The sequence below is a fragment of the Lepidochelys kempii genome, chromosome 6 (genome assembly GCF_965140265.1).
Source record: "Lepidochelys kempii isolate rLepKem1 chromosome 6, rLepKem1.hap2, whole genome shotgun sequence".
NCBI lineage: Eukaryota > Metazoa > Chordata > Testudines > Cheloniidae > Lepidochelys > Lepidochelys kempii.
Genome location: NC_133261.1, coordinates 9,994,584 through 10,006,868, shown reverse-complemented (window position 1 = coordinate 10,006,868; position 12,285 = coordinate 9,994,584). Strand labels below are relative to the sequence as shown.

Here is a 12,285-nt window from a genome sequence, read left to right as displayed (position 1 = left end):
GTGGACATGTAGTTTGAGCCTCTATTATGTTTTTAAAAAGTTTCCATGCAGATTGCAGGTTTTTATGTGTGTGTTTCAAACTAGGAAGAGCACCTCCAGCCTCTGATGAGGGGGGGAGGGGCGGATGGAGAAATCTAATTGGAAAGTTAATGTGTAGAACTGGTTGACAAAATTTTGACTCAACTAGTTTCTGTTGAAAAACACCAGTCAGTCTAAACTGCAATGTTTCTTGGAAACATATTGGTTTGACAAACTTTTTTGTCATATGTGACTCAAAGGTGGATGTTCCCATTCTGTCACCATTCCTGCTGCTTTTTGAAAAATGCCCCGAGGCCACATTTAATTCAGGTATCATTTTATGTGTCTGTTTTATAAAAAGGAACTGCTAATCTTGAATGACATTCATACCATCTATCTTTGAATGCCCTCCCAAGCTTTCCTTCTGCACCGACATGAGCAAGGTCTCCTGTCAAGGTTCCTTCCCCACTCTGAACTCTAGGGTACAGATGTGGGGACCTGCATGAAAGACCCCCTAAGCTTATTCTTACCAGCTTAGGTTAAAAACTTCCCCAAGGTACAAACTTTGCCTTGTCCTTGAACCCTATGCTGCCACCACCAAGCGTTTTAAACAAAGAACAGGGAAAGATCCCACTTGGAGATGTCTTCCCCCAAAATATCCCCCCCAAGCCCTACACCCCCTTTCCTGGGGAAGGCTTGATAAAAATCCTCACCAATGTGTACAGGTGAACACAGACCCAAACCCTTGGATCTTAAGAACAATGAAAAATCAATCCAGTTCTTAAGAGAATTTTAAAGAAAAGGTAAAAGAATCACCTCTGTAAAATCAGGATGGTAAATACCTTTCAGGGTAATTAGATTCAAAACATAGAGAATCCCTCTAGGCAAAACCTTAAGTTACAAAAAGACACAAAAACAGGAATATACATTCCATTCAGCACAGCTTATTTACCAGCCATTAAACCAAAGGAAATCTAACGCATTTCTAGCTAGATTACTTACTAACTTAACAGGAGTTGGAAGGCTTGCATTTCTGATCTGTTCCCAGCAAAAGTATCACACAGACAGACAGAACGCTTTGTCCTCCCCAGCCTCCCCACTCCAGATTTGAAAGTATCTTGTCCTCTCATTGGTCATTTTGGGTCAGAGGTTACCTTAGCTTCTTAACCCTTTACAGGTGAAAGGGTTTTGCCTCTGGCCAGGAGGGATTTTATAGCACTGTAAACAGAAAGGTGGTTACCCTTCCCATTATACAAATGACACTCCATATTTCTCTCTATGAGCAGTGATCTCTGGTGAGATGCTAATGCCGACAGTAACGCTCTTTATTCCCTGTGTTTACAGGTGAGGGGAAACTGCTGGGGAAAGTTGCCTCTGATCAGAGGAGAGCCTCTTAGCCCAGAGAGCGCAGACCACGGCCCTCGAGGAAAAGGGGGCAGGGAAACTCAGTGCTGGGAGGGGACAACACAGGGTAACAACCCCAAAAAGGGTCATTGTGCTCTGGGAGTGGGCGCCTGTTAATGGTGGCGTCTAATACTGAGAACCACCCCCCACTGAAGTCAGGATCTGACCCTAGCTACCCAACTGGTGACATCCTACAAGCTTTGTGTCCTTCCCCTGTGGTCCCTGCTCCTGCCCTCATGATGGGTTTTGTCCCTCCACGTGTCTCAATAGCTCCATTCCTGACCCCTCACCAGTTGGCAGCCCCGTGGGTGGGCTGATTTCCCTGGGCTGGGGGACAGAGCCGGGCTCTGAGATAAAGCAGCCAATTTCCCTGGCACTTTTGTTCTCTTCGCCTCTCCCTGAATTAGGGAGATGAGTGTAATTCATCATCTAAGCTGGGGTCGGTCTCAGAGGAGGGGGCTTCTTTCTGTAGGGTCCCATTGCCTAGCAAGGGGGGCCCCCAAAGCAGGGGCCTTGTTTCTATTGGGGTCCCTCTGCCCCGCTTCAGTTGGTCTAAAAGAAGAGGCCTTAGTTGTAAAGGCGTCCCAATGGCCAGCTGGAGCTAGTCTCCAAGGGGCTTGCTTCTATGGTGTCCCATTGTCCAGCTGGGTTTCTTACCCCTCTTCTGCAGTAGGATGCTGTACAGCCAATAAACCCCACCCCTGGCTTGCCCGCTGATGTCGTTGGCTGGGTCTCATATGTAGAGACCCAGCTGCAGCACAAAGTCGCCTGCCTTGGGGAAGTCGGAGGAGCTCTGGTGGAAGGAGGAGGAGAGGGGAATCGATCAACATTCTCCCTTCAGCTCTCCAGCTCCCCTGGGCCAGAGCTCTGCTCCCATCCATCTGTAGGAGGCGCTGGGGGAGCTTGGAGGAACGGGACCAGGGCAAGGGCCCTGTATGAGCTCTCGCTGCCGAGCTGCTCCAGAATAAAGAGGGCCCTGAGGCCAGGCACAGCCCTGCCAGCCAGTGGCCTATGGAACGCGGCTGTCCCTTACGGACCCAGGGGGAACCACGTAGCTAGGGGATGAGGAACTTGACTCAAGCATAGTTGGGGCTCAGTTCTGACTCTGCCTCCCCCCGGGGGCCCTCTCTACAATCCCTGCAGTGGCACGTCCCACAGCCTGTCAGCGCCAGCCCTGCCTATGCAAGTGGTCAAAGGTCACTTACATCAAATCTGGGGAGGGTGGTGGTGAATCGGAGCAGGGCAGCACTGCTCCGTATGACCCTAGCTCTCTCCTGGGTCTTTTCGGAGTGGAGCTAGAAATGGACGTGCTGCGGGAGAAGGAGGAAGGGGAGGGTCAGCGGGCAGGCCTACATGCTCTACAAATGAGCCTCTCCCCCTCCCCAAGGGGCTGAGACCTTGTGCTCAGGAGGGAATAGCTGACCCCTGGCTGCAGAGCTTGAAAAAGGGGGTTCGTGACACTGCCAACGTCTTGCTGGGCACAAGCTGTCATTGTCTCTCCAGGCTGGGACAATGTTCGGTCTTGGGGCTGGTCTATTTGCTCTGACCCCTTGATCCAGCACATCAGAATCAAGGCACATGCCCTGGACCCCCAGACCCCAGCTGCAGAGGCCTTGGTAGGATGGATGAAGGGGCCATGAGGACAATCCCTCCGGAAACTGCCGTGTCCCTAGGACAGAAGAGCTGATTCCCTGAGGCTCCTCCTGTATCTCAGGGTCTCCCTAGAAAGGAGCCAGTGACTTTTCTCAGAGGCCCATGTCCTGCATCTCACAGGGCTTTCAGTCTCTCAGTCCCCAGCCAGGACTGTTAGTGCTTAATGCAACCGTGCAGAGCTCTGGCTGACAGTCCCAGCTCTGCACTGACGGCTCTGGGAACGTGCGGCCGGCAGGGTCCAAGCTGGGAGGACACAATGGAAACATGGCTCTTCTAGTCTCTCCTTTGCAACCCTCCCACAGGGTTCAGGAGAAATTTCGCCCCAGACCCTCCCATTCTGCTCACCTCCAAGAGGTGCTGCAGCTTGTCCGTGGTGGGGGTCTCTGTCAGCAGGTCCCCGAGCATGGTGTCCAGGCTCTGTAAATAGGTCTTGTGCAGAGCCTGCAAGAAGAGGGGAGCACCCGTCAGTCATAGGATCTGGGGCTACCCCAGTCAGGGGAATATTAGGGGGGGGTTCTCTGGGGAGCCCTGGCAAGAGCCAAAAGGCACATCCTGGCCTCTCCCATTCACATCACTCCAGGGACACTTAGCAAGAGTTCATGGCCGAATGCCTGCTGGCTCCTCAATCCTTGCCCTTAGCTGTTCTCTGTGCAGAGCCTGGTACCCAGCAGAGTATGGAGCAGCCAAACCGCAATGGGTGGGAGCTAGGATCCCCGGGTGGGAGAGTCCGGGCAGCAGAGCAGAGAGTGAGGAGAAGAGGGAAGCCTGGGATCAGCCAGAAGGGCTAACGCAATCCCCTCTGGAGGGAAGGGGCCCTCCCTGACAGTTTGTGTCCGCCCCCCTCCCCCGTGCCTCCTGGGCCTGTTCCCAGCTCTGCTCACCTCTCCCCTATTCTCAGCAGCTCCATCAAACCGAGGGAGCAGGGACCAGAGGCCGCTCTTGCTCCTGGGACAGAGAAGTAGGATCAGGACCTACCCGGAAGTGGGTGGTGCCCTGTCCTGTGCCCGTGGTGAAGACGCCTGGAGAACAGCCTGCAGGAGGCAGGATTCCAGCTGCAGGGCAAGCGGCGGCTTCAGTTTGCTGGCGGGAGAGAGGAGCCCGTGTTACACCTTGCAGGACGAGAGGGGTGCTGGCACTGCCATGGACACGACCCCCCTCCCCTGCAGTGATCCCCTCCCTACGGCCACTCGAACGCTACTGGAGTGAAATCACCCCCCAGCCAGGAAAGAGGGGACGTTCCCACCTCCTCTGCTGGGGGATGCGAACAGCCAGAGCTTGGAGTAACGCAGGCCGGGGAGGATCTGTGACTCCCAGCTCTGGCCCGATCAGCACCAGGGTTAGGGCAGCTGGAAGGGAGGGTCCTGGTACCTGAGGCTGCAAACCGCAGCCATGGAGCTGGAGACGATGGAGGTTGGCTCGGACTCCATGGGGAGATTTTCAGTCAGCTCCTGAGAGACCCCAAGGAGACAAAAGCGCACGTGAGATTCAGGCCCCGCAGACCCACAGGCGCTTCCCAGGGAGGAAGCCAAAGTGCTCTGCAGAAACAGCCAGTGTCACCCCCACCCCAACCAGCTGGGCCCCCCATTCCTCCCATCCATCAAACTTACTCCTTCCTTCCCCCTTTCCCACCCAATTCCTCCCTCCCCTCAGCCGCCCCTCCGGCCTCACAATTCCCCCACTGCCAGCTCCCCATCAGTGTCAGAATTTCCCCCTTCCCTGTTCCCCAGCCTGCAGCCCCAGGAAGCCCTGTCCTCTGCTCCCCCCTCCGGCCCCACTAACTCGTCCTGCCATGTCGGGCTCCCTCGCCCCAGGGGCCGGGCACGGGGTCCCACTCACCGCAGATGTCTCCACCAGGGCCGCTTTGGAGAAGTGCAGCTCCAGAGTGTATCACCCCTGCTTCTGTGTGGAGCAGCACAGACTCGAGACAGCATGGAGGAAACGGAGCTGTTTGGCCCTGTCCTGCACCCACTAGGAGTGGGGTGGGGGGGAGAGAGAGAGAGCCTCTTAGGTAGGGACCACCCCGCCCCACCCAAACCAGCTCCAGGGCTCAGGATCTCCATGGGGTTGGACAGGGAAAGCCGCCCCTCTTCCCGAAACCACAGTGTCGCCCTGCACAGACAGGGGTTGTAACTGGGACCGTGTCACCGGGGAGCGGACACCTTGGCCTGTGTGGGACAAACGCCCCCACTTTGGGGTGCAGGATAACAGAGGAGAAGTGCCCCCCATTGGGGTGATGGATTCTCTGGGACAAGACCCCCTTGCATGGGTGGGGATGGAACAAGGGGCAGGACAGACTCGGGGGCAGCGCAGCTGGGGGAGTTTTGTACCTCAGCTCTGCCCCGGAGGTGCTGCTGGATGACCCTGATGGTGGCTTGTTCAGGGGACACATCCTCCTCCTCCACCTCCTCCAGCTGGGCACTGGGGGTCTCTGCACCGGGGAGGGAAGGAGAAAGGGTCATTTATGCTGCTGCGGGGGGGGATGCAGTGGAGAGAAAAGGCTCCATGTTCCTCCTCCTCTGTAAGGAGCCCCATGGCATTGAAGGCCCCACCCTGCCCCTCCCAGAGATGCCCTCAGCCCCAGGGCCCAGTGGGAGTCAGCCCCCACAAACAAAGTAATCAGGGGAGGCTGGAGCTCCCCCGACTCCGCCCAGAAGCCCACGAGCCCCCCACCGCCCCCGTCCTCCTCCCGTTTCCCTGGGTCTCCCCTCACCTGCACAGAGGGAGCCTTCAGCCTCAGGGCTGTCAGACCCCACGGAGGGGCTGCTGGCCCTTTGGGAGTAGGCAGAGCAGCTGGTGTTCGTGCCAGAGTCGCCCAGCTCCTGCTGTGGGCCAGCTGGGGGCTGCTCAGTGGCCAGGCTGGTGGGTGGCTCCTGCTGGGCCCTGGGGTGTGGCTCCTGGCTCCTCTGCTTCCTGTGAAGGAAGCCCCAGAGCTGCCTTGCCCGGCTCCCGCCGGCTCCTGGGTCCCTCCGGCATAGCATCACCCTGGGCCACCTCCGTTTGGGCCCCGAAGGGGCCTCAGGGCCTGTTATGGGAGCTGGTGTCTTCCTCCTCCTCCAGAAAGCCAGGGAGCTCCTCCTCCTCGCCTGGCCACTGGCCTCTTCCCCGCCCGCGGGGACAGAGGGGCCGCTCTCCTCCTGGGCAAGCCGGCCACTTCTTCCCACTGGCTCCAGAGCCACCTGCCCAGCCTTCCTCCTCAGCATCCACTTCAGCCGCTGCATCCTGGGACTGAGTGGGGAGCAGCCATGAGTCTGGGCTCAAGGCAGCTGCTCATTAACAGGCCGGCCTGATCCCGTGCCCACGTCCCCTCCGCTGAGGCAATTCCTCCTCACCGCACACCCCACCCCAGGGCATGGGGGCTGCCGTCCACACCCACTGGCAGCAGCTCATAGCACAGGCTGCTCCCAACGCTCCCCCTCACCACTGGGGCCCTGTGACACCGGGGGAGTCTCATCCTTTCAGAGCAGTGGGGCTCTCTGTTAGTTTGGACAAGCAGCTCCCTCCACCCCTCCAGGCCCCGCTCCCTCCCCGGCCAGGCAAAGAGCAGCACCTGGATAGTCCCCAGCAAAAGTTTACAAGGTGCGAATCCCAGGAGGCAGGAGTTGCCCTGAGTTCCCACTGATTGGGGGTGGGCGTGTTCAGCATGTGGCAGGTTCTGCCCTCTCCAAAGACTCTCAACATGGGGAACAATCTCCGACAAGGGAAGGGCTGGGAGCCCTGTTGCTGAGCCATTCCCCCCACACTAGGGATGGCTCTGGAGAACTCCACTCACTTGTTCTAGATGGGATGGAGCTGGATGGCAGATGCTCACTGATGGTCCATGATTTGCCCTCCTCCTCAATCTCCCGCCCCCAGATGGGATGGAAAGGGTGCTGCACAATGCCCTGCCAGCAGAGCAGGGGGTAGAAGCCAGGAGATCGAAAGGGGCTGTGAAAACAAGATGATGTTTTATTGCCAGGGGATGGATAAACCCAGGCTAGCAGCCGGGGCTTCACAACACTGACCTACGGCCAGCAGCACACCTCCATCTCCAGGTCTCCTTGTACCTCACGCACATTCCTGAAGCGTGATGACCCACGGGCTCTAGGGGAGTGTCCCCAGCCCCACTGATGGAAACAGAGGCCTGGGCAGGAGAAGCCACTGCCTCAGGGTCGCACTGGGAGTCAGGGATAGAGCCGGGGATGGAGCCCAGGAGTCCTTTGTCCAGGTTCCCACACTAACCACTAGAGGATCACTCCCTTCCAGTGCTGGGACGTGCCAGCGGTCCTCGATTCCCAGGCTCCTTGGCTCTGAGTGTGACCTGTTGTAGTGACTGAGGCAGGGGGTTGGGAGTCAGGACTCCTGGCTTTCATTGGTGGTTTTCCTATTGACCTAAGGGACCTTGGGCCAGCCATTCCCCTGCTCTATGTTTCAGTCCCCAGCAATAAAATACTTACCCATTATTGTAAATTGCTGTGAGATTTACCCAGAAAGAGCCACTCTGTAAGTGCTATGCAGCATTGGACCATCAAAGATCAGATCCAAATTCCTGCCCTGGAATGGGTTACCTAGGGAGGTGGTGGAATCTCCATCCTTAGAGATTTTTAAGGCCCAGCTTGACAAAGCCCTGGCTGGGATGTTTTAGTTGCGGTTGGTCCTGACAAAATTGCCTCCGGAGGCCTTTTCCAACCCTAACCTTCTATGATTCTATGATCCTAGAGTGAGGAGTGTTTGGATCCTGGCTTTCAGTTCAGCCCAGTACAGGGAGAGGAGCTCAGCCTTGAGTTTGGATAGAGGAGGATCAGCCCTTCCTGGGTTGGGAGATGAGCTAAGAGGCCCTTTCATCCCCAGTGGGGTGGGAAAAAATTGATTATTTTTAAAAAAATATTAACTGGATTTGTAATTAAATTAACAATAGGCTTGTTTATTAAAAATCATCTACTTAAAATGAATGATGTGATAGCTAAGCCCCTGGAACCAAAGTTAGCTGAAATGCTAACCCAGCTCTGGACAGCAGTAGCTTCCTTGAAAGGTGCAGAAAATATTTTCTTCATTTCAGTTTATTCAAATAGTTCAGTTCACTTGACTAGTTCGTTGAAATTGAAGAAAGCCTTTGGGAGTTCACTAAACAGGCAACCTTGTTTTCCTCCCTCAATCTATGGATAATCTATGGATCTACTAGTTCATAAATCAGGAAACACGTGGCGACCAGAATGTATCATTTCAATTCACTAACCACACATCACATTTCCTTTGTTTAAGAAATCAGTTAGTTTTAAATGAAAAACATTTTTGATACAACTCTTTTCTTATGCTTCTTTTTCTAGCTCTGACATGACCTTGCTGTGTGACCAAAGAGAGGTCACTTCCTTTCTCTTTACCTCTGTGTCATGGGGATGGAGAAAATTCTCTAAATCCTAGCAGGAGACAGATTTGAGCACGTCAGGAGTTTCAAAGCCCTTGTGCTCAGAAGGACAATGGGTGACTGTTGTTTGGGGCAAGAATCCCGACGGATTTACTACCTCTCTGTGTTTGCCAATCATGAGTTAGAAATTCTCAGTGCCTCTCTGTCTCTGGCTGAATATTTCAACAAACTCTGGACCCAGGTGCTTAGGCAACGACTTCCAACAGTTCAGTGGTTTGACTTCCTCTGAAAATTGGCAGCAAACGTGGACTTCTTCATATATTTATTCAATTTAAATTAGTTTAATAGGTTATAGCAACTATAGGCCTTAACATAGCTTGTCATAGTTTCAAACGTTATCCCTGATAGGTTTGGTTTTTAAAACAAATAAAACTGGTTTTAAATTTATATGTAGAAATCCAATTCAAATGCTTAAAAATGCCTTTTTGGGATTTTTTGGTTTTGAAACAGCCATTGATTGGTATTCACGTTGATTTTAGAAGAACTACGTCATCTGAGAGACTCATCAACTGCTCGTATTCTATGAAAGGAGAGGAGGCAGCAAAATTCATCGTATCGATAATTTGTTGTGAATTATTTGCTCAGTCTGAAAAGAGATGAACTAGAGTTTTCGGACACTTGTTTATATAGGTCCAGCTCAGAGGTTGTGGGAGGGGCAGGAATGCTGTCTCTCTCCCTGAACCAGCAGCAATTGCACGGGATGATGCACAAAACCTACATTTTACTGCCAAATCGTCTCAGCCATTCATTCCTCTTCTGCGCTTACCGTTTTAAAGGTTTCAAATCTACAAAACCTTCCCCTTGACAGTCACTGCCCAGGAGTTGCTGCAGGCAGAGGAACCTGAGCTGTAACACTGTGACCTCAGTGGTAACTCGGCCACCTGTCGCTCACTGACTCCACTAACGCTGAGCATAGACCCTGACCCTGCGGCCTGCCTTGGGCATCGCTTCCACTGAAACCTGCAGACTTATTTGCTGACTTATGCAAATCGCCCATGGAGAGTCAGCACTGACTGGCTGAATTAACTCCCAAGTCACAACGCCCTTCAGCTTCCAGCACCAATGTAAGGGGCACAGAGTGGAAATCAGGCTTTTCTGGCGGTGTTGTTTTCCAACTGTCACTAAAATCAAGAAGGTTCTTCCCACTGATGCCTAGAAATTCCCTGAAATGTTGGAATCAATTGGACGAAGTCCCAAAAATTATTGTGTTACAGACAGACAAAGAAATGCCGTTGAATTGAGCCTTAGGCCTCACTGCACTCAGCCAAGAGTGCCTGAGTCTCCTCCCTATTAACTCAGCAATAACCCCCCACTTGGCCGATCAGTGTGGAGACTCTCAGGCCTGGAGGCCGAGCATTCTCAACTAGTCACCACAGGGGATCACTATAGTGGAGATCACCATCAGCGCACAATTCCAGCCCCACCTCTTTGTGAGGGCCTCCTACAATGACAGCTGGAGCACAGCCCCACCCTCCCCAGGAAGAAGAGCAGCAGAGAAAAGAGAAGAAGAGACAAGAGGGAAGGAGGAAGAGAGAAGCAAAAAGGGACAAATTTCAAACGACCCCAGCGAGTCTCAGATTCATAAATTCCAAGCCCAGATGGAACCTCTCTGCTCTGACTTTCTGTTTCACATCGGCCATAGAACGTCCCTCAAAATAATTCCCACAGAAATTAGAGCGGATTTTTTTAGAAAAACACCTAATTTTGATTTTAAAACAAGCCAGTTGTGGAGGATCCAGCACAACCCTTGGTGAATTGCTCCAAACCCTGGCATTAAAAATGCTCTTCTTATTTCCAGTGTAAATTGGTCTAGCTTCAGCCATTGTGTGCTCATAACCTTTATCTGCTAAAGTGAAGAGCCCATTAGTAAATATTTGTTCTCTTAGGTTCACGCTTAACCTTCTCTTTGATTGAGCTCCTGTAGTCTGTCAGCACAAGGCATGTGTTCTAACCCTTTCATCGTTCATGTGGCTCTTCTGAGGACCCTCTCCAACTGATCAGCATCTGTCTCAAATTGTGGACACCAGAAATGGACACAATATTCCAGGAGTGGCTGCACCAGTGCCCAGTACCGAGAGATATGGAACCTCTCTGCTTCTACCTGAGAAGCTGCTAGGATAGAGTCCCCCATCTTGTACAGAGAGCCTGTATTTTTTTCTTACCTTCTACACAGATGATGATTTCTTTCAACAAAATCCACAGGGAAATGCAAAAACTCCCAAAGAATCTCCTCCACCCCAATCCTCTCCTTGTCCTGACCGAGAGACCGCGAGATGGAGGCTTGCTGCAGCAAGGCTACAGGGGTCTCTGAGGTTCCCCCTGCCCCGCATCCCTGTCCTGCCGGGCTGTTGTCAAGGGAGCTCTGTGAGGTCACAGCCGCCTCATCGCTTTTGCCCAATAGGCTGAGTTCCTGCCAAAGGCCTTTGTGAAGTCACTGCCACGCTCTCCTTTCCCTTGCAGGCCTGATGTCTGCCCCTGGCCAGCCCGGCTGGATGTTTGAGCTGCACCCCGGATCACCCCACTTGCTCATTATTGATTCTGGGGAGCAAGCAGGCCACCCAGTAAAACAGCAGAGTCTGTTCCTCACCCCACCCCGAGTTTTTCATAGAGGCATCGGTTGTGAAACAATTCGATCTCCTAATCCGGCCTCTATTTCACGGGCTATGAAAAATTTCATACACTTACCACCATATTAAGCCCAATTGCTTGAAATTCACTAAAAGGCATCTTCCAGAACAGGGCCATCCCTAGCTATTCTGGGGTCCTACACAGCCCCCCTCCATGGGTGGGTGTGGCGGGGTCCCCAGGTCTCCACGGGGGCGGGAGGGGGCTGGCTTGGGGGGCAGGCTGGGGCCGGGTCGCTTCACTTCCCACTGCTGGTGAGCGCAGGCCTGGCCCTGACGCAGTCCTCACGGATGTGGGGGCGGGGCTGGGGCAGAGCAGGGCAGGGGCTTTGGGGAAGGGGTGGAGTGGGGGCGGGGCTGGGGCGGAGCAGGGGTAGGGGCCATGGGGAAGAGGCAGGGCAGGGGCTGGAGCTGCATAGGGCACCAGGAAATTTGGTGCCCTACACAGCTGCGTACTTTGCGTATGACTAGGGATGGCCCTTCTTCCAGAATGACAACCAGTTGTGATGTGACGACAGCAGGAAACAGAGAATCCACCTCTTCCCTGGGTTTGCACTCCCAGTTCTCCTGAAAGACCATTGAGAATTCATGCAGCCTGAGAAACTTCCCAGAATAAGCTACCAGGCGTGGGGGGAAATGAAGGAAACCAACCAAAGCCTGAGCTAGGCTGGAGAGCATCGATCCAAGCGGTGTTTGAACCCCTCCGCCCCCACCTGCCTGCCTGCAGTGAAGTGGACAGAGGGGCACTGATTTCTATTTGTGAACTTGCTAAAGACCGTGGGCTTCAGCACAAGCGATACAGCCCATTCTCCAACCTCTTGGAAAAACAGCCAAGTTGGCTTTTCAGAAACCTTTCCCCCCAGTGCTCTGCGTCCACTTGGGATTGTGCCCAGCAGAGGCTGGTGGAGGGGAGGGGAAGGTAGAGGAGGCTTTGCAAGTGTCATTTGCACAACACCACAGACACACACACAGCAATGCAGGGCATGTTACCCAGGACAGTAAATTATTTGGCCATAACTTACAAAGTCCTCAGTGTTGAAAGTACAATTTATCCAGAAAGCAAAGGGAGGGAGGGGAGGGAGAGTTGCAGTAACCAGCCTGGATACTCTACATCCCCCTTGCCAGGCACATCCCCCTCACCAGGGTTTTCACTGACTTTTCCTAGCAATGGGGGTGGAAGGGCCC

At 53.7% G+C, this 12,285-nt stretch overlaps 1 protein-coding gene across 1 annotated transcript; it reads right to left on the bottom strand.

Moving 5' to 3' along the window:
• Positions 1 to 4,443: 4,443 nt before the first annotated feature.
• On the bottom strand, positions 4,444 to 6,953 carry LOC140912378 (uncharacterized). The gene is made up of 5 exons (XM_073346657.1): positions 6,845 to 6,953; positions 5,786 to 6,300; positions 5,403 to 5,503; positions 4,912 to 5,043; positions 4,444 to 4,523 (listed from the first exon to the last, which is right to left on the bottom strand). The coding sequence occupies exons 2-4, from the start codon at positions 6,291 to 6,293 to the stop codon at positions 4,963 to 4,965; spliced, it is 690 nt and encodes a 229-aa protein (XP_073202758.1). The 5' UTR covers positions 6,294 to 6,300; positions 6,845 to 6,953; the 3' UTR covers positions 4,444 to 4,523; positions 4,912 to 4,962.
• Between the last annotated feature and the right edge of the window lie 5,332 nt (positions 6,954 to 12,285).

What these genes read in the sequence shown, in the direction of transcription:
- LOC140912378 (XM_073346657.1), bottom strand. Translation starts at nt 6,293, where the DNA reads ATGCAGCGGCTGAAGTGGATGCTGAGGAGGAAGGCTGGGCAGGTGGCT. An exon ending in TGAAGGCTCCCTCTGTGCAG is followed by an intron (nt 5,504 to 5,785) that starts GTGAGGGGAGAC and finishes TCCCCGGTGCAG; the next exon opens with AGACCCCCAGTGCCCAGCTG. An exon ending in ACCTCCGGGGCAGAGCTGAG is followed by an intron (nt 5,044 to 5,402) that starts GTACAAAACTCC and finishes CCCCACTCCTAG; the next exon opens with TGGGTGCAGGACAGGGCCAA.